Source organism: Centruroides sculpturatus, unplaced genomic scaffold, assembly GCF_000671375.1.
Source record: "Centruroides sculpturatus isolate CEXI.00-Female unplaced genomic scaffold, Cexi_2.0 scaffold621, whole genome shotgun sequence".
Classification (NCBI taxonomy): domain Eukaryota; kingdom Metazoa; phylum Arthropoda; class Arachnida; order Scorpiones; family Buthidae; genus Centruroides; species Centruroides sculpturatus.
The window spans coordinates 167,152-190,002 of record NW_019384795.1 but is presented as its reverse complement, the minus strand read 5'-3'; the positions used below and the strand labels follow the sequence as shown (position 1 = coordinate 190,002).

General features: G+C 38.2%; 1 protein-coding gene across 3 annotated transcripts in view; it reads left to right on the top strand.

The window, feature by feature from the left end:
• LOC111629382 (zinc finger protein 184-like) overlaps nt 1-22,851 on the top strand; it is an 86,492-nt gene that overhangs the window by 48,088 nt on the left and 15,553 nt on the right. The window contains exons 2-6 of one of the 3 annotated variants that reach the window (XM_023373274.1): nt 15,070-15,272; nt 17,087-17,207; nt 19,127-19,600; nt 19,778-19,861; nt 21,126-21,272. In XM_023373274.1, coding sequence (XP_023229042.1) covers nt 15,070-15,272; nt 17,087-17,207; nt 19,127-19,600; nt 19,778-19,861; nt 21,126-21,272 — 1,029 coding nt within the window. The remainder of the gene's footprint in view (nt 1-15,069; nt 15,273-17,086; nt 17,208-19,126; nt 19,601-19,777; nt 19,862-21,125; nt 21,273-22,851) is intronic. The other 2 variants (XM_023373276.1, XM_023373275.1) reach the window with 2 other exon arrangements.

The window sequence follows — 22,851 nt, the reverse complement described above, 5'->3', positions numbered from 1 at the left end:
TCATCCCCCGGCTTACTTCTGCATTTAAATCGATCCCTCTTTAATGTCAAGGTCGGGCCCGGCCGGTCTCGCGACCTTCGACCTTATCTACGGAGGCCGCTTCCATTAAGTGGCGGGAAGGGCCCACCGCCACCTCCGCGCTTTCTCCTAAAATCGCCAGACCCCTGGCAAATCCCGTTCCCGGCACGAGACACGGTATCTTTCCCGGATTTCCAGAATCGCGCTCGCGATTTTTTTTGCACCTTAAAAATTCTTTAATTTCATACAGCTTAAATCACCACATTTTATAATTCTCTGACGGATTTTAAGTACAGTCGACATTTAATAATTTCTGAAATTCGTTGGCTTTCGCTTTCTTTTTCCTTTTAACGTTTTCTTATTTTAACAACAAAATACGAAAAGAAAACAGAGGAGAAAAGTTTTCGATTAATTTCCTACTCGCATTTTTTCAAAAACTACGTTATGTGGTTGGGAAGATGCAAATGCGGATTAACAATGGAGAGACAAAGCCAGACGAGTAAAGGGGGGCAAAAATAGAAAACGAGGAATATCAATGAGATAGGAGCGGGGGGGAAGAGACGTAGGAAAAAGTGAAAAGAAAGGGAAAGAATAAAAAGATTTACGCGGGGCACATCACAATAATGTGTCTGAAATGCCGCTCTTTTATAAACCTTTAGAGGGAATCGCGTTTTGTCAAAATGCTAACCGCCCGTACTTTTAGCCCCGGGCTGGCGGTTCCTGTGCCGGGATATTTGTTACGGTTTTTGACACGCCAATACCTTACCAATATTGCCGCCGTCTGGCTAGAGGGATGTTAATACCTCCAAACCACACACAGATTAAATTTGTACTCGGCCAATCCACATTAAAGCATTGCATTCCGCCTTTCTCCTCGGGCTCGTCTTCTCTCCGAATATATCTCTCGTTCCTATTAATTCGCCCTTTTGTGCCTAAAATATATCCCCCCTTTTTTTTGTCCAATTGAAAAATTGTCGACCGAACATTGTTCCGCATTTTTATATTTCTGATATAATTTTTTCCACAATAGAAAGCGTAACTTTCAAATGCCATAATGGGTGCATTGTTACTTTGCTACGCAATTTATTTCGATGCCCAATTCTAACGTCGAAAAGACGTTTAGATAACGACTCTTAACCGTTACCCTCTGTAAACGAGGTAGAGATTTTTATTAGGGGGGAAAATTATAAGCTCTTTCTTAATATTTAAGAAGTTAAACCTAGTCAAAAATAAATAAATAAATAAAACCAAACGCCGAAGGGGGTAGAATTTGCGTTATAATCGCGAAATTACCAATGTCTCCGACTAATAACATGCAGTACCGTTAGAGGGAGCCACCCACAAGATAGTCGAGTAGAGATGAGATAAGGTCTTTGCTTTTTAACTTTTTTCCCCTCCCTTCCCTTCCTCTCGGCTGAGTGTTTCTATTTAAGTTTTTATCTTAGAAGTGATGTTAACCCCTCCACCTGTTTAATGTCAGCTTTCTTAAAGACGTAGAGAGTGCACCACCTCCTTCTGCGTGGGTGACGAAGCAAAGGGTTGAGATAAGGGCTCGTCCTTGCCCTCTTTGCAATAGCCTACCACCAGATGGTCTGATGACATTATCATTACTATTGAACTTCTTTGTGAAAATTTTAAAAACTATTTAAAGATTAGAGATAGAAGACGAGCCATTCCGGCAGGGCACGAACCAAGTTTAGAGTTTCTTCCTCCCATTTTTCTGCAATTTAAAACGTCGCGATCGAGAAACAATAGACTCCTTTCAACTAAGTTATTGTGTTTGTTTAAAAAAATTTTTTTTCTTTCCTTTACGTGACTTTAAACTGGTGCTAAAGAGCGTGAACCGGGGACAAATTCCTTACCTTCCGGACATCCCTAATCAATTAAGGGGTCGAAGAGAGGAGAAGGGGATAATTATGGGGTTGCAGATGACCCATAGTTGGTGTGGGAACGAGTGATGGTTATCTCTCGTCCTAGGACGGGGTGGAACTGGTGTGGCCACGTAATGTCGGGGGCGGGCCACGCTGACGATTATGCTACGTTTCCAGAAGAGAGAGGTCGACGTGGGATCTGGTAGTTGATGCGGGGGGATTTCCCGGGATTGTGTTACAATTTGTGAGGATTAGCGGGGTTGCACGTTTGTAAATTACACCCTTCTCTGTTTTTTTTTTTTATAACCACCGGGGAAAGTTTTGCTTATTCAAAACGAGTTTTTTTCCCTCGTCGACGGCGCAAAAACATCGAACAGACGAAGACCAATTTTTTTATTTTTATGATTTAAAAAGGAAAGGAACGAAATATAAATCATTTTATAAACACGTCGTCTAATCTAACAAATGCAAAAAAACAAAAATAAAAAAAAATTCGAAATGTTAGAAACCGTTCGGTGGACCCATAAAAATGGGGAGAAAGAAATAATAAAAGGCAATGGAATCAAACTAAGACATTTTATTTTATTGAAATTATTTGGAAGGTGTGTAAGACTTTATTTATAAACAAGAAAAATAATTATCGAGGAGCTTAATAGACAGAAGAAGAAAAAAAGGAGGCGATTATTAACGTTTAAAAATAAAGACGAATTCCTCTTTTACTTCTCACCTTCTAATGAAAAGGATAATTCTATAAAGGTTATTTTAAGTTTTTGATTATTTTTGTTGTTGCGCCAGCGTCGATGCTTGGGCGTTGAAGTCGAGATAGCATCTTCTAAATTAGCTCTTAAAAGAGGCGATATTTCTTTTCGTAGCGAGAAGAGTTTCATTCTAAGTTATTGTCTAAGTTTTTAGAGTCTATTTACATTAGAAACAGTAGAAAATAGCATTTCTTTGCTTGGCCACTCGGTCCCTCTTTTTAACTGCTCTTTTTCTGGGATAATCGACTTTGCTCGATTGAATATTTATAATAATTAAATTATAAATGGAGTTTTCGTCTATTCAAAAAAAACGCTAACGTGTTTGCCACTTCAGCAGCCGTTAAACTGTATCGAGACTGCGAAAGAAGGAATGGTGCCGGGTTGGGTCGGGCGAAAACAATTGTAAAGTAAGCCGAAAATCCCGAATTTGTTGCGATTTATCTTCGGCGCAGTTGGAATTTTCAATTTTCTGACGTTAACATTGGGTGGCGGATGGGCTCTTCTTTATCAAACAAATTCGAGGGGCTAATAAAATAAATACGGAAAAGCGCCTCGCACGGTTGAAACGATTTACTTAATAATCGAGATAAATCCGTAAATATAATCGTACAAATCTGTTTAAAATGGCAAATTTTTCATTAAATTTTTTCTTCTCCTTACCAAAATCGTTGGAGTTTAACAATTAGAGAAGAGAAGCGTCGAACATAAAAAAAATTAATCCCGGCAAACGGCCCGTAAATCACAAAAGGACTTATAAACCGTTACGAGGTCAATAGTCGGAGCGGAAACTAGAAACGTGACGTTGCAAGCGGAGACAAGAAGAAACCATTAACAACATTTGACGACAAAAGAGGAGAAAAAAGTGTCTAGCGTGACAGTTATGTGACGGATCGTGTCTGTGGTGCATGCGTGCCAACTTGTTGACGTGGTGATTGGAAAGAAGATCGGATTGTCAAGAGGCACATCGTCTATTAACAGGTCGGCTAATACCCCGAGACATTGTATCTTGTCAGGTGGGGGAATTAAGGTCGGCCCCAAGGTTTTACGAGGAGCCCTCCACGCGGCTGAGATAAACGAGGAGGTGCAGCAATGCGCTGCCGCAATAATAACCTGAAGATTGTGTTCCCAGATTTAACTATAGGTTGCTGTAGATGGATTACCGTCGCTCGGTTGACCCGTCCGAGCAAAAACAACCGGAAGTGGAAAGCATCCTTCCATTTTCCCTGCAACGTTCATTGATAATGTTACGTTTCATCGACTTACATTTATTTATTTATTTATTTTTTACTCCGTCTTACTGTTCCTGGCACAAGATCGAACTAAGAGAAGTGTTAAAATATTTATCGGGCGGAAGGTCGAACCGAATTGAATCGAATTTATAATTGAATGAGGCCACGAATCTTCTGTTAGGTAAATGTAGGAGGAGGATAACGAGCGGAGAACTTACGAATTTTGTGTACAGCCTGTTGATTAAAGGGGGAGAGGTTGCCAACTTTAGCCCTTTGGCGAACTTATCTTTCCATCGGGCCCGGTTTCAATTACGACTTAAAAACGAGAGAGAAAGGGAGATATCTGCTAGGAAATCGGTCCAAATTATGCCGAAGGAGGACACTTATATAAATATGAGGAACCGATTCATTAATCGAATTACGGAGGAACCGGCAAGCGAATGTAATCAAAGAGAAAGCCCTCTCCTTAAATATTCGAGACAAACAAAAGATCGACATATTCGGAAGAAAAACTTAACAATCTAAGAGTAAAGATATTCTGGGCAATCTGCTTCATCTCTGGTGAGAGGAGAGAAGTTGCAGCCAGATATACAACGGAAGATAAGCTACATCTTGCTGTGTGTGTGTACTTTAATTCTAAGATAAGAAACATTAAGTTTTTCGGAGAAAGGCCTAGTCTGCTAATGCTTCGACGACACTTGCAGCCAGAGATAGCGTTCTGTGATTATACAGAGCCCTATACCAGCTGACTCATAAACAACAGGATCTGGTAGAAGATAAGCCAGTTTTAAAGTTTTGTATTTTTTGCTTTTATGTTTTTTTTTTTCCTTTCTTTCCTCCTTCTCCTTCTTCTCGACTCAATGCCTCTATAGATTTTACACTTATATCAACAGTTCGCATTTGATTTTATTCTCCACCAATTTGGAACTGTGGGATACGAAGGATTTCCAGAGTTATTGTGGATTTTTATCTTATCTGCGATGAGATAAAGTTTCTGGAATTAGAAAGTCTCTTATCTGGCTCTTAGGTTCTAGATGGGAGTTTTAATTGATAATTTTACTTCTCGAGTGTTTTACTCCAAAGTATTTTTAAACTTTATTTTCTACTTAACTATTTCGTACGCAAGCTTCACGAATTTGTACTCCTATCTTTATTTATCTCTCTTTTCTCTCAAATAATCTCACTTGAAAAATATTTTAATCTGTTTTTATATTTATAAATATATCTTGTTTATTTTTTATAATTTTCGATTTTATAAATTTATCTTTATAGAATTAATTCCGTAATTTTAATTACATTAAATAAGTTAGTTTAACAACATTTCTAGGTAGTTCATATAATTATTTTAAAATATAATTTCCATAGAAAAGCGTGTTTAAAGATTTATTGAACATTTTAATTACCAAAAAAAATCCTCCAGTAATAATTCGAAGCACGTTTCAGAGATGCGGCACTTATTTTCTTTTTAACACTTCAAGAAACTATTGTCTGTTCGTTTTCTAATGCACTTGGTCCACGTTTACGGGAATTCCTAGTCAGTCCGTCGGTCTGTCGACTTCCCACGCTCCTTGAACCGCAAAGTAGTGCCGTGGTACAGGCTCTCCAGGAAGAGCACTAAAGAGAAATCGAGGCACTTTCCTCTTTGGCACAACGTCCCAGAAGAAGGATCGAACAAGTTGGTTAAATTAGCCGACGATTTCCATATATGGAAATCCGGTAAATGCCGAGATTTGACGACCAATGAGTGCGTGGCTACGCGCTATCTGTTTAGTGCTTCCGTCCATATACGTCGTTAACCATCGACCATTAGTGCAAAGCATGGCAGTTAGTGTCCAGAAGTGTTAATTGCAATTGCGGAACGTGTGCCGAGGATATTTAGTTGCTTTCACTCGTTATAAACTTGAGTAATGGTGGCGACAATTTAAACGGGACACGTGTCACAACATTGCAAACTGCATCTATCATTTAGTATCGTGTTCGCAACTATATGAGAATCCAAGCACTGATTTGCTGACCAATGTCACTAATCGGAGTTGATATCGTTCGTTTCGATCTCTTAATGGCCCTTTATAGTTTGGTCCCTATATATATATATATATATACATATATGTCTACCCGACAAACTTTTCGTTTCTATACAGGCCTACCTAAGATATCGACGATAGAAAAATATTCCGATATCATTTGAAAAATCCTCTCCGCGTAAATAAAAGTTAAACAATATAAATTACCACACGAAGGATTTAAATTCTCGCAGCATATTGGACATATCAAAGATAATTCGTCACGAATTTTTTCGTTCACATTTCCGTCGGCCGAAAGTTTTCTTTAAAATTATTTTCGTGATTTATGTGAATGCCGCAAAACTTGCTTAAAAATTTCAATTTTAACATCAATTTTCTACTCAATATTTATGCTTTATTTATGGTATTTACTGTAAGCATACAAATGCCGATTTACCTGCGCAAGGAAGGAAAATCTATAAATCGATACAGGCAGTGGCTAACCTATAAAAGTGGCAATAGGCTAATTGCTACACGGCGAAAGAGGTGGTGGACGGTAATCAAAATGACCTTAGACCATTTGAGGGACGTTCGATCTCTCCGGTTTTGGCCCGGCTCCGGACAACGATCGGACGGAAAGGACAACGTCAATAACAAAACGTTTATAGTGGTCGATGCGAATAATTGGACGCGATTTCTTATACCCCATACACAACGAAAAGGGGGTTCTTTTGCAGATCAATGATATAATGGAGGATGGCCGATTTCTTCACTGGCTAAATAGTAAATAACAGAAGAAATATCTCAGTTTAATTTATTATCACAAATTTGGATTAATTGAAAATGGATAGCCCTTAAAAATTTCTGTTATCGTAACACCGACTTTCACAGGATTCGTGTATACTGTACATATCTTTGGAATTTCCTATAGGATGTATGGTAGAAACTAAGGTATGTAGTAACTTAAATAGGGAAAAGCATAGAACATTTGAAGGGTTTAAGATGCCGTCTTTGCTCTTCTACCACGTAAGAGCAGTTACGACGCTAACCCGCCAATCCCGTAACCATCCTGACACGTAACCGTGGCGAAGGGGAAGTAGGAAATTGGCCAAGACCAAAAGAGTCTGGCGTTTGGTAGCTGCGGAGGGAAGAAAAAGGTAATGCGCACCCCGCAATGCACCCATGGGGAGCGACGACTTTTATAAATTCGCGATATCTCTTCGGGTTTCCGCCTTCCATTTGACGTTAACGTCAAGAGCAATAGGAGGAGGAAGGAGCGGCGGAAAGAGTTAGCGGGGGGAGGAGGCAGTCGAAATAGGAAGAGGCAGAGAGACGCAATTTGTTTATTTGAGTGCACGAAAAAGGAATCGGTAGAGCGGAGTCGGTTTGTGTCTTCAGCTCTTGCCGCGAACACTAAATGCAAGTCTACATGGCTGGATGCGATAAGGGAGAAGAAAGGAAGAAGGCTTAAGGTTCACTGCAATGGTGTGGGCTGTGTTTATGTGATAAAATTTGGTGTGTGTGTGTATGGAGTCAGCCATTTACCCGCTGGTTATCATATCGGTCCTGTGCCATCCATTCGTCCCGCCGGCTGTGTTTAGAAAAGACTCGGTCCAGCCATTGGACGATAACAATAAGCATTCTATCTGTCCGAGAGATAAGAACACTATCTTCCCGTAGCATGCATCGCACTGATACTTTACCTTGCTTGATTCTCTGCACCCCGACTAGGATTTGGTACCAGATAGCATTCTTATCGGACCGTACCAAGTCGCATCGCGTCGCCCGAGGAAGGTGGGGGCTTCTGACGGTTCGGGAGGGACGGGACGGTCCAGATAATGTAAATGAACCCGGGTGTGATGTCGTTCGGCCACGCTCGACAGTGTTGCCACCGACGGATGGAGGCTATCGACGTCACTATCGGGAAGGCGCCACCGCTTTTCCTCTCTCCCGTTGCCAGCCGACGGTGGCATTTTTCGAAGGTGGACACCTTTTCACCTTAACATCCGCGCAGGGCGAGGACCTCTGCCGCAAACTCTCGTAAATGCGCTATTTTGGATTCTCCCTCGTAGAGATTGAATCTTTTTTTCGGCCACCGACTTAGTCATTTTTTAGCCACTTCATCTACGTTACGACTTTCGGCCCCGAGGCGAATTTTTATCGAAATGACAAACCGAAGAAAGGAGAGATAGCGTGATCCGGGAGATTAAAACGAGAATTTCCTAGTATGAGTGATGCTCCAGAAAAAAATATAATAATAAAGTGAGGTGAAACTGAAGATAGATTTTGGAGAAAAACGCTTATATTCCGGTTAACGTCGCAGCGTAGATAGTCGGAAAAAGCCTGATGATTTCGGTGGTCGACGTTATTAACATTGTGTTTAATTTAATTAAAAGTTTACACCTGTCCGGGCGCGCGAAGGGTGTCGAGGTTTGTCGCGCAATAAATCGATCCGGCACGTGTGCACCATCTTAAATGGATGGGCTATCTAGCGTCCGAGATAATGCTTTAGAATCTCGGATTCGCTCCTTAGTTCCCACAGAGTACTGATGTATATCTGGCGATACCCCGACGAAGAGAAAGCGAGACCCAGTGTGTATGTATGTGTACGTGAGGCGCTTTGATGAGAAATGCATGGCTTATCACCAGTAATCACACAGTCCGCAAAAACAGGAAATTAATTCGGTGCCCAAACGTGTCATAACTCAGCACATTTGCAACGTGCTCAGATAAGGCAGTACATTTATTATATATCGCTCGGCTGTGGAGCTTTTTTCCCTCTTCGCCCCCCGCGCACCCCCCGCAACTTTCCCCTTCTCGCCTTCTTCACGGAGAGGCAGTACTGTCGCTGGAAGCTCAGATAAGCAGCCACTAACATCAGGAGATTTATTGTGAGATGAACTGTTCGATCGAGAGAAGAGGGCTCGCCCGCCAGCCAGTCGACTACCGAACGCGAGTTGCTACACCGCTCACGCGACACTCACGTAAGTCGTGACGTTGAGTAATGTCGTCGCCCGCGATTTACGTCGCCCGCCTAGAACAATAAGAAGATTGGACGCTAAGGGTCGAGTTCGTCACCCCCAAAAGTCGTCGTCTTAACGACCGTTACCCCGGAGAAAATTATTTTTCGACCCCTTCGTCTGGCCACGCGGATAAATAAATCACTCCGGTTGCAATTGAAGACGTTGCGGATGGGGCGGATCGTACAATTAAAGACGGAGGGGAGGAGGGGGTTTATCTGGGTGCATACAAAACTGTTATCTGTTTTCCGAATTTTTCTTATTTCTGACGTTTTACTTTTTTTTTCTTTTTTTCGAAAAAATCCGGGATGACGCGAGCGTAATTAATATTTCAGCTTTGTTGCTTCAACACTTGGCATAAAAAAAAGATGGCTCCCGCCTCCCGTCATCACCTGTTGTGTTAGTTCGTCAGTTTTTCTTCCCTTCTGTTTCCTCGTCCCCCGCTTTTCCCTCTGTATCATTTCTTTCACAGAGTGTTTGTCATAAGCTTCTCTTTCTTCATCCAGGAAAAGTTAACGATGATATGTTATCTCGGTTTTTCAATTTTTGCTTCGGTCCAATTGAAACCCAACTTTCATTTTCGTTTAGACGGGTGTCATTTCCTTGTTTTTAAAAATCCTGCGCCTGGATTTATCGAAAAATTCTCTCGGGTATCGTATGGTAATTTGGTCGACTATAATTGGATAAGTTTTATTTCGTACCCCGATCTAATCTAACCAATAACCTATCGTCTTGCCGTTTTAAATTTATGACGTCTCGAATCTGCTCCTCCCTTTCGAATTCGAATCGATTTATCTTCGCACCGAATTATCTGGTATCGAAATCGATATTCTTAATTTATATAATTAATAATATTCTGATAAGCTTATGAAGTCGTCGCCAAACGATAGATTTGTGAATAATGACCGAAATATCTTTGGTAAGAGCTTTGTGCCGTGATTAAATATTGCCGTAGTGTTTTATAAATACAAAAACGATAGTTTAGCCTGCAGACAAGCCAAATTTACTATTTTCTAAGAGCAAATTTCCATCTACCTTCCTCGTATTTTTGGCTAGATTAAGGAGTCGGATTGGGTTGTCGCAAGGAACTAGATTGGATTTTTACCTTTTACATGTATTTATACAGCGTTATACTATTCGTCCTTCTGTTATAGAGCTTGCTCGGCTGTATTCCGAGTGCTTAGTAAAGAAAAATAAACACATGTGTTGTGAAATCTTATATTTAAAAAAAACGTGAGCGACGCGAAGCGTGAAGAGTCATCGAAGACATCGGTTCGCATATTTTACAGATAACGAAACGAGTCATAATTTGCCAACAGGTTAAAACAAGGTTATCCCGATCGTCGAGTCGCGAGGGGGGAGAAAATAAAGAGCGAGGGAAAAAATTAAAGCGGGAGCGGGAAAGTTAATTAAAGAGAGGAGGGCAGAGAGAAAGAGAGAGGCATTTGCTGCTTTTTATTCATCCTTTCGAACCGACTCAATCAGCAGAAGAGAAGAGTAAATTCCTCGGTGAGCAATAAAGAAGGCCGACAGTGCAGGGCCACATCGATCCCAGAGGGACCAAACTGCCGACACTTCTCTTCATTTCCACTTCTTTCAATCGGACCCGTCCCGAAGGGTCCGTATGTGGGTTACAGGTATATATATCACCGACTTTAAGAGGATGGATGGATGGAGAAGAGGAGGGGCTGGATGGAACTCGTAACCGACGAACTGCGAGTGATGGGAGAGGAAAGTATTAAAGATGGAAGAGTGAGATAATGGAAGGAAATCTGAGACCGTCTTAGCCATTGATGTGTATTTAAATAGATGGGGTGAACGTGTCTCACATCTCATTTCGGTCTCCTTTACTTCTCCGCTTTATTTCCGTTTTGGAGAATGTACAGTACTGTACCTTAGAATCTTCTTACTTTGCTAAGTTCGGCTAAACTATAAAAATACTTTCTTCCTTTATAAAATATGCAAAATCCTTCACCTTTCGACCTCTTAGTAAAATGTATAAACTTAAAACCGAGTCGATATTTATCCATTTTAAGCAGTCGACTTTAAGCTCATAATTTCTCCCGGACGAAATATTTCTGCGATAATTTATAACGTTATAATGGCGTATCGGCGGCAAAATTTTTGAAAAATATTAAGAAATTCGAACGAAAATAATTCTTAAATAGTGAAAAATTTCGTTTTTTTCCCCTCGGAATATTGGAAGAAGAAGGGATTAAATGGCGGATAATTATTAGGCTGGTTCCACCGTCTCCTTGTTTATCCCGATGGAAGAAGACGATTGCCGGTCTCGGCTAGTTATAAAGAAGTTTTAAATTCTCCGTTAAGATTGAGGAGTTAAATTTATCTAAGAGTTAGGGCGATAGGAGAGAGTTTAAACAATGTCATTCGATCTGGCTCTGGCGCGACAATTATCGCTGAAGCATCTAATTGAACGACTTGACACGTTGAAGTGATGGCTACGTCTCGAAACGACGAAGTTTTTTGAAGGAAGAAGAACCGTCTCCTACACTCTGCGAGGTTAAGTAATGCCGTGAAGACAGATAACACTTCATCGTCTTCGAGTACGTCGACGGCCTCCAGGTTGACCTAAGGCTGACTATTTTTCAATCCATTAAAACCATTCGAAAATATCGCCAATACGCTTTCCTTAATGAGCATTTCTCCTTTGGAAAACTCCCCCTTTTCTCAACGATTTGGATTAATTTTTTAACTTCTTTACAATATTTACATTTTATATAAATCGTAATTAACTATAAGAACGATTCCACAATTATTCGGGGATGCTCCAGAAGATAAAAACGTTAATAAGTGTATTGAAAGTAACTGCCGCTCTGTACCCATTTCTGCCGCTTATTTTAAAATAAGTTTGTGTAAATAACTGGAATACAATAGAAAGATAATATTTACGTGTAAAATAGGGACTAAGAGTTTGAAATTTGTATAAAATACGGTCTGGAGTCCGGTCGAAAAAGAACTGCCATCGCAGCTCCACCACATTGGACGTCACAACCGGCCGCCATATTTATATCAATATACATAAAGTTAAAGCGAAAAGATGATTTTCTAATTATTAATCGATAAAAAACGTACAAACATAAAAATAATCGAATCATCCTCGTCGGTAAAAACGAGAGGAAAATTTATAGGAACGGTTTATAATGCTAAATTCGTTCGACCTAGGAATTAAAATTAATTCGATTTTCATTAAAATTAAAGAAACGAGAATTAAATGGAAAAAAAATCGAGTTATTCTGGATGCAAAATGGAAGGACGACGATAAATGCGCCTAGTTTAATCATCCACCCCGCTTATATTGCCATCTATCGATCGAAATCGCAATTAAAATTATAAAAAAAATTCTATAAAGAGAATTTGGAAGCTTGGAGGTCGAATGCTGTTTGAAGGTTTATTTATTCGCCTTCCGACCAGAAATAGCCTTAATACAGAAAGAAGGGTGAAAAATAAATAAATTTAAAAGGGAAAAGTGGAAAAATTGGAGCGTAGTTATTCGAGTGGTTGCTTATCCTTCAGAGCGTGCTGTATCCGACTTTAATCTGAACAGATTGAAGAGTAAGAGAACTATTAAAGGAAGATTAAAAAAAGGCAAAGGAAGCATCGACTAATCGCTGCACACGTTGTTTGAGTTAGAAGCTTGTTTCGGTAAACAGTTTCGCCCGGTATATCACACGACGGTGGGTTTGGGGAGGGGGAAGGTTCTGTAAAACATAGAGGGGGGAACGAATGTCCAAGATTGATGTCTCGCCGGCTAGTCGTTGACTAGAGGGACGGTCAGAGGAGATAACACATGCACGAATGCCCAAAGAAATGGCACGCTCCTATCTAAGTCCGGCTGACGCGCCGGACGGCTGGCCATGCCGAGATAAATCGGCGGCGTTGACAACGTAGGGGGTGTGAAAAGGGGAGCCGAATCGTGTTTGCGGTAGTAGAAGATTCCGAGTGAGGTGTCTTTCCGATTGGCGCAGAGTTACGAGAAAGTTTGGCGTCTTCTCCGTCGAAAGTTTTGTGCGGCTGCGGTCGAGGATAAAAATCCCCACCCCGGGGGGGAAGGAGAACTTTCTCTCCCCTGTAATGCGCTTCGAATGCCGCAACCCGGCTCTTTTTTAAATAAGAAGAGGCCGAGGTTTTTTGGAAAATGTAATTGCAAAATGGAGCGGTTAAAATGGCTCCTAAAAAATGAATTTCTCCGTCTTTTCTTTTTTAAGAATACGATTTAAAAATACCAACACACACAAGCCGATGCCGCGTGTATTATTTAGTCGAAGGTATTATAGAATAATTAATTACTATCCTCTAAAAAATATCCCGTATAAATGGACGAATTAGGCAAAACGGCGACGTGGACTAAACCTATATAAAGACAATAATTTCGTAAAAATAAATGTCAAAATAGCCGCGTATTATCGTTGGAAGTTTATGACTAAATGACAGATTTATAAAACATTTGAAAACGTAAAAGATTGCCTCGAAAATACTCTCTCCTCCCACCGGACTAAATCGATGAGATTTTAGTATAGTTTGAAACGTGAAAAGGATGCCAAAAACCGAGTTTTCGATGAATCAAAATACAGTCAAAATACTATGGATTAAAGTATAAGTACAGTACATAGATATAGAGGTATGAAAGTACAGTAGAAACCAGAGCATTTAGGCTACAACACAGAAATTCTAATGGTATACAAATTCGCGTATGGTAACGGCCGCAAATTCTCCTTCGATTTACTTTAAGACATGATTACGAAATTTATTGAAAAGTTTTTACTAATAAAGCACCAGAAAAATAATCCTTTCGTATGCAGAAGGAGATAGAAAATTGGTTTATTCATAGATTCTGTTGGCTGTTTAAGATATAAAAAATTTTTGTAAATCCAAATCTACTTTCGAAATCGTCACTTTACGAAATATCGGAGATGTCTCCACGGGAACACGGCGATGTCGAGAAAAAAAACAATCTCCCGAGATGTTATTTATGACGTTGCCAAATGACAAATGCAAATTCCGAGTCTAGTATAAACACGGCCAACCGGATCCTTAAATATATGCATTTTTGAAATATGTCTTTGTATATCTTTTGAATAACGTGACAAAATCTGTTTAAACAAGGAAACGAATGAAATTTGAATAGGAAAATTTCTATTTTCTCTGTACGTCAACGACTTTACCAGGTGTTCTTTATCAGAATTTTGGTAGTAACGTTCTTCGATTCTTTCCAAAGCAGACTTTTATTAATATATAGTCAATAATTATTATTTTGAAACGATAAACACGCTTTACCTCCACGTCACAATACTTTTAATTGTACTCTCGGACGTATTAGTCGCGATCCATTGCATTCGTCATCGTATCAGATAAAAAGGAGACGTATCGCCGACAGACAAAGAATAACGTTTCATCACCCTGACGAGATCACGAACGGATTTTCTAGAAACTATTTTAAAAAAAGCGATTATATTTGCGGATAGCACAAAGTGGACATCGAGTTGGAGTACTTCTTTAACTGAAGATTAATCAATGACAAAACACGAAATTATTCTTCATCGCGGACGACACGGTGTCATCACGCATTATCTTTTCGCTCGCGGTTAGTCACGTAGATGTAAAGCCCGAGAAATTAATCGATTATTTTAGGAAATCGAACGATTGGCGTAGGACCGGCGCGAAAATTTTACAACACTTAAACCGGAAGTTCAGGGAGAGAAAAGAATTTCCCTCGTAAAATGTTCTAAAATACCCTTTAATGGAAAAAGAATGGAGAAAGTAGGACGAACGGGTGGCACCAAATTAGCATTTTTCGAAGGGACGTCGGCAATCATTAAGGCTTTAAAAATACACCCGGGGCTCCTTAAGATAGAAAAATAAGTAAGATTTTATGTGTCATTCTTCGATAAGGGACCCTTTGAACCGAAATTCTCTTAAAGAGACCTGGAGAGAGCTCAAAGAAGACACGCGAGAAGTCGTAAAGAGAAGGTTGGGTCCCGCACTCGTTTACCTCAAAAACAAGTCGAATTTACACCCGATGCGCTCTCGGTTAATTCGTCGGGTACGGATTATGCGCGGGAAGGGCGGTTTCATTTTAAATTAGGATACTTTTTTGTACGGACGAGCAAATTAAGACGGATTTCTAACGATTTTCTAACCGATTTCCTCAGGGAAAGCAGAAGACGAATTGGAAGAACTCGCAGAAGTATTGAAATTGCCGACGGATGTACTGGAAATCCGGGAATCCCAACAAGCGGACGTCGATTATATTGTTTGTAGCCACGTGACTATCAGGGAAGGAACGCTTTTCGGGCCATACGGTGGACATATCGTAGCTGACGTAGATAACAATCACAAAAATAACGTTCTAGAGGTAAGACCGTTAAATTCACCTAACTGTTTTCGTACAAGTTGTGTATATTTGTCACAAAATAGAAGAAATTTAGACAATTATCGACGTTAAAATTACACGGAAAAGATTTTAATTAATATTGAAAGACGGTCTACGTGTGCAACTTATTAAAGTTAATTGCCACAAACAAAATATATCACCTTTTTACAAGAATTAGCCAGGGCGCAATTGAAAATTTCATCTTTTCCACGGTAGAAACGAAAAGGATACTGCAAGAAAGATGGAAAATTTTCTATTTTTACTTTACATTTACTTTAGCGGCACGGGTTTTACGTGGATCTTTCGTCAAAAAATGCGATAAACTTGCCAAAAAAGCGGATGTAAATTCGGTCGTTGTCTTTGTGACAATTGCTCCAGACTTATCTCTCGATGAAGAGATAAATTTCGTATATTTATTCAAAAAAGAAACGTTAAATCATTGCAAAGGACGATAAAAATCTTTCTTTATTCGACGCTGGAAGCTCGTTTAACGCTTAAAAGTGATTTTAGAACGACTTTCGGTTAATTGGAAATTGCCATTCGCCACGTTTAATTGTCAATGCGATTTTCTAGAAATATCTTAAAATAAATTTTCATTTTAAATTTTCTAAACTCCAGGGAAAAAATCCACAATAAATAGAATCGGAATAATAATAAATTTAAAATATCGACTCTTTTCTTCTTGGTAGGCGGAAAAAACGGTCAAAAGTGGAGAAGAAAGTGAATATTTTTGGAAATCGTTTTTTTTTTTTTATAAAAAGTCACCGAATAATTCGGTTTTCACGAGTCTAAGCGAAAGGTTTTTTAAAAAATTTATTTAATACAGGATAAATTTTTTAAAATTTTCGACCTTATTAAAGACTCGATAAGATCCACGTCTTTTCTAAGGAGTGCTAATGGGGCCGTCGAAGGAGGGAGGAACCGCTATGGATGGACCCAGAATAAACTGGAGAGCCCGCAGTGGTTCTTATCTCTATAAATTAATGCTACTTTTACTAACAAAATTTAAAATCTTTAAGTCTGCTTTTTATTAATAAATAATTAAGAAGTGGAATAAGAGGCCTGCTTCACCGGGGCCCTATACAAGCCCCCATATACCTCTTCATTAAAAATAAAATTGCGGATTTTTCCCCTAAACTATGTAAATCTCTAAGCTAGATCTAAATTTTTTTATGTATGGACACGGATGAATTTTCTTAATACTTTACGCTGTAACTAAAGTTAGGCTAAAATACAAGCAAGAACACGAGACAATCTCGTCCCATTAAATAAATAAATTAACGAATTTTTACTAGTTGCTAGAGCGTGTTGAAAACGTTGAAGGGGGGAGGACAACAGAAAAGTTAAGTAATAAAACCAAACTGGTTTCTCGCGCAAATATCAATAGTTAGCCCTACATAAGCTATATTCCCCCTTAGGAAATCTTATATTCTTGTTATTTTAAAATGGACGTGCTTACGAACCCATTAAAATACACGAGCGTAGGTTATTTTGGAGTAGTTATTTTTATTTATGTCCGTATAATTTTAATCCTATATCTTTAGGCCAAATTTCTTGTAAGAAAAAATGTATTCGAATAATACAATAAGTTAACACATAAAGTATTTTATATTTAGTTTATGGATACTTAAACAAAGGAGCCTGTAGGCAGAGAATTAAATAATTTAGAGATCGAATAAAAAAAATTAATTGTGCTATTAATCATATATTATCTGGAGATTAAATCTTTACATTTCGGCATAATTAGATTATAATTGTATGTGACTGACGAATTTTTCACCCCTTTCCATACACAGGCGCGTGACAAAGAGGGACGAAAAGTACATATTTTGCCAAGGAATGATTCTTGCGCCTGGCTCAAAATAGTACGAACGGCATCATCCGCTTTAGAAGCTAATCTCAACGTTCTTATGGACGGTAAGTAAATAATTTTATTCACGAATATCTAAATAACATAATTTATATTACGTATTGCTCGGATTTTTACAAAAATAACTCTTGTATTGCTTAAGATCCCTAGAGAAATACTCGAATTTAACGCTCGAGAAAGAATATTTATTACGTTGGATCTGTTACTCCTCGATATACCGTCGATGGTATATGGAAAAGTAACAGATATTCCTCGGTATACCGGATTATCAGTACCAGTTAACGCGTCATTCTTCGGTTATCGATTAGAGTAAGAGATGCTCAGATTAATATATGCTATTATCTTTACTAAGGGCCAGTTTCTATAGGTTATTTTTAGTAAATAAAATAAATATTTGGTAAATTTTGTACCGTGTTTTCATCTAATCCAAATGAATCATTGGTCCGTAACAAATAGCGCGAACTATCTCAATTTCTTACTTTAACACGGGAATAAATCATCAGTACAGCCTGCAAAAATATCTTTCTCCCTTCTTTATACAGTGAAATATGCATTTATAAAGACTGATCCCTGTCTACAATACTGCCCCGTTGAAAGGCTAAATTAAGGCTCGAAGTGTGACTTTAGTTAAAGCGGGCTTCGTCAGATGGCGCCACGGAGCGGACGGGTGAAAATGGCAGAAGATAGTGTTTCATTAAGCGTAGATAGTGCGCTAGGTTGGATCCGGTCATTTGTCATTATTATTTGCTGCTCTGGTTATGAATAGCAACACGATAGGAAATGAACGGATGAGGAAGCCCCGATAACTCTTTATTTGATTCTTGAAAACTTTTTCCAACCCAGTTTTTTCGGATTTCGGCATTCGTTCCGCCCATTTAAAAAGTAAAAATAAAATTCCGTTTTAAACCAAAATTTCGTATAAATATCGGTAAACTAAATAATTCTATTAGAAAAAAACTTTTTAAGCTCATCGACCTTCTGAGATGTGTTCGGACCGCATTTTCTTGATGTATATACACGAATTGCAGCTAAATCATCCCTGCAGAGCTAAATATAACATATTTTCGCACATTCTACGCAAAATTTGAATACGTTTTTTGCTATTTTTAATCCTGTAAAAGGTAAATCAATTATATCAGGGGCTAAAAACATTTATCTTGTTTAGTTTTAGTGATTTCTACGCTTGGTTCTTCACTCGATAAGTTCTGAGTTGCGAATTTTACTTCGATCGAAACTAAATTTGCTAGATTTTCAGAAATTCCATAAACAAAAAGAAAAACATACAAATTGCCGCACTTTTTTGCAGCTTCCTGGCAGCATCAAAAGTGTTTAAAGTAATAAAAGTGCTTAAAAACAAATTATTATCAAGGGCAAATAAATGTATATTTGGCAAATTCGTCAATTTGCCCTCGATTAGAAACAGTTATCGACTGCGAAGTTCTGAGAAATAAAATCAAACATTGGTTCTTGGGTATGATCTAATGAAGAGAAAATACTGATAATATCTAACCTGACAGACGAAGAAAAACTGTTAACGTATCGTTTCTAACGAAAGGTAGGAAATCACGATTAAGTGTGTCCGAAAAAAGAAGAAAAATACTGACACGAAATCCTCGAGAGACGTATAAACCCAAAAAATACTTTCCAGACTGAAACCATCAGATATCGAAAAAACATTGACATTGAATCCCCAAATACTACACAAAGAGATTCCAGAGATATGAAGTATTGCTAATAGAAAATACTTCAATTATTAAATCTATTAAAAACTGTATCATAGATGCTATATGTTATGTATATAAGTTGTAAGTTATGTATGCTGTGTGTTGTGTGTGTAAGAATATTGCAACGTTATCTCTCTTTTATTTAAATAAACTACAGGCACAAGCGTGATGATTAATTAAATTTCTTAAGAACGGATTTCTTAATTTCGCATTCAAATAATCTTTTCTTTTTTTTTAATTAGGAGAAGAGATATGGTGTACAGTTTCCTGTGATATACCGCCAAACATAGAACTAAAGGCATGGTACACGATTCGTAACGATGCTCTCAGATATTCCAAGAGTGGCACGTGCAACGGTCCAGCCTTCTGTCTTCCATCGCACACCACATGCTACGCGACTAACCACGAGTTCGAGGACCATAAATTAGCTTTACCCAAGACGTCGGAGGAAGGAATAGAAACGTCGCAAAAATCGTTAAGTCCTAGCAGAAGTGTCCACTCTGCGGGGAACAAAGAATCTGGTCAAGAGCCGGCGGTTCTCAATGGAGATTTGCTAAAACACGAACCTTTTAGTCCCACATCTTCCACTTCTCCCGGTTCCAGTCTGGAAATGTCTCAAACAGAACAATATTCCGAGAACAATAATCAATATCCCGGAAGTACATCGAATAATTTCTCGGCCTTTCCTTTCCGATTGACTTCGAATCTTCCTTCGGGTGAGAGATTCGCATTTTTAGTGACTTTTTTAACGCTAGATGGCACCACCGAGTGTTAAACGCGTTTTACTACCCCCAATTAATTCAGTTACTCTATATGCTGTAGACAATTACTGAATAGATAATTCGCAATTCGAACTTAATTAACAAGTAATATTTATAATTATTTTCCATTAGGTGGCCATTTCATTTATGTGCCATTTGTTCCTCAAGTCGGCGGAAATCGGACTCCGGCAACGGAAAGCAATGGAGAAAAACTAAGTAGGTAACTTCTTGCATTTATTTAGATTTAAATTTTCTGTAAACTTTCCTCAAATTGTACAATTAAGTTTTCCCGAAATCTCAAATTAATCTGGAACCTACGTCACAATGCCGTAATCGGTCACAAAATGCTCTTTATCAAGAGGATCTCACTTAATCTTCTAATACTAGACATTTTGCGAGTGAAATTAATATTTGGCAATTGTAAATATCTACCAATCTAAGCCGCCATTTACAATTTGTAAAAATACGCACTAACGCAAACGTAATTAACAACGAATTTCCATCTATTTGAAATTCGAAAATAATCACGTGATTAACGGACGATCGTTTGATTGGTAACCGAAACGATTCGAACGTAAACTAAATTCCGATTGGTCGCGGTACTGTGTTCGGTCTGGCCAGTTACCACCGATTTAAAGTGGTTATTTGCCGGACCGGAACTAACATTATATAAATTTTGTTTATGTAAATATATCGAAATCGAAGTATTAATTAATAAGTTAAATTTTTTCTTTGATTGATACTTTCTACAAAATTTCAAAACGCATGCGATTATATTTATATTGAATAATGGAAGGTCTAGAAACGATTCTAAATTTTACACTACCGGGGTGTTAAGACGCTACTGCCATCTGTCGGGGAAAATGTTACGTATAGAAAATTAAAAACAATTTAAACTATTTTCAAGTTTTGTTTTAAATCGAAATTTCACAAAGATAAATTTAATGAGATAAAATCGCGCCATGAGTTACTAAAAAACCTACAGATTTATTATTATTTTTTATTTTATTTTATTTTTTTTTTGCGAATTTAAAGGTTTTTGTGAAAATTGAATTTTAGGCTAGTTACTAAATGTGCTAAAATCACTACGGATCATTAAGTTATTTCATTAGCAGCTTTAATTATAATTTATTTAATTAAGTTACCAATGAGATAAAGAGTGTGGTGATGTCAATCAAATTTTATTCTCTGGTTAGTGTTTGTCTGTGCATGCTTTTTTTTTGTTAAAAAAAAGATTTTTGTACTTTCAGTTTTAAGTAGTGTTGCAATTAATTTCATAACTTCGCTTACACACCAAATTGCAATTAAAGAAATGCGCAAATTCGATAGGTTCTACAGGTAAATCTTTTAGAGTTAATTGGAACTCGTTTCTCACAACACGGTTAATGACAGAGCAATATTTGGTGTGTAGGTCTTAATATATGTGCAAAAACCCATGTGTAGGTTCGGTATCTGATAGCCATGCCCCATCCGGTTGCAGGTGCCAAGTTTCAATGCGTACATTGTGGCATCGCATTCAGCAACGAAAGGAACCTCCAAGTTCATCAGGTTCGCTATTGCTCTCTGCGGTTGGGTAGACATTCGCAATGTGGTTACAACGGAGCAACTGGGGAAGACGGCAAAACTGGTAGGTGACTATCCTTCTGATGTCTTTTCTTTACCAGAGATTGCGGCAATCTGCCTATTCTATCGGCGTAAAGATTCCACCAGACGATGATGTTTTGGGCACTTTTAGTTTTACTTTCTCTTTAAAGATATCGGTCGACTTCTGTTATATGTTTTATACATCTAAAGTATGGAAGGCACTTTTAGGGTTTATATTACTTGTTTATTTATACAGAATCAGATATTTTGTATATGAGATGCTTCTTACAAACTGACATTATGGTTGAAGAACTACAAGCCCGATCTCTAAATACTCCCAGTTCAAAAATTCTCACGGCCTATGAAAACAATAAGATTGCTTACGTCTGCAATCTTTCTCTTTAACTCCATATGCTATAATTATCGTCTACTCTCATTAAATAACCTAAATAGGCTCTAAAATTAAAGATTACTACGGACGTTTCTATCTACACCGTATTACCATTGTTACATAAGCAAATATAAAAGATATAACTATGAAAGATATAATTTTCTGTCTTTCCATGAAGAATTAATTCGAAATAAACGAGGTACTGTACTGTACATAGTTAAGTGACGATTGTCATTTATATTTCGAGGCACACAGAAAACGTGGATTAAGTGGGCACGGAACACCTAACATCTTACCATCAGAGTATCTTTCCGAAATCTTGAAATTCAATTTATTAACGGATTCTATATCGATATAAATAATTTCTATATGTAATATTAAATTATGCTGATAAATTTTAGCCACAGTTAAACGAAATATATTACACGTAATTCGTAGTAAAAGAATCTTCAATGCTATAAGATAATTTATAAAATCTCCTATAATTCAGACTATAATTATATTCTTAATCCAGGCAGTATTTTTTTAAAATTTAAATCTAAGTATTTGTGTTTATTAACTCGAATTTGTCTCTTTATTACTTCTTATTTCTTTCTTTTTTTTTCAAATGTATTTTTTTCACTGTTTTTCACGTAGTGCGCTAGTATATCTGGAGAAACAACGACTCGAAATTCGTGGTTGGACATATCTGAGAATTGGTCCCTCGTAATCACTACCAAAGTTTGGGTTGCCGAGATTTCTTTTCCCTTGCAAAGTTTCGATAGAGATGAAATTTGTTTCCAATTCCATCCGGTGATTGGCATGAAAGTGAATAACAATCGGAAATACGTCACTTTCTTCTTTCTACGTCAATTTCTTCCTCTTAATTAAAGAGAAACTTAGAAGTCGGAGAGTGTAACCGTCATTCCCGGCGTGTTTCCACCAATTAGAACGGACGATCCGAGTGACTAAGTCAATGTTTCTGGAAGGGGGAGGACGGTCCCCGTGGCCATTCGGCAGCGAATAAAGCGAAAATTAATTCCCACGAATTCCGACTAACAAATATTTTGAGTGTCACTCTACTAACCGAACGGTTTCCGGCTGGAAACGACCAATCGCGGATGACACCGTTATAAATATTGCCAGTTCTCGGACAATAAACTTCGCCCTAATTTGAATTTTCCCAATTTAAAGACGTCGAAATGCTGGAAAAATTCAAACCGATAAGTGCAAAAACATTATTATATTTACC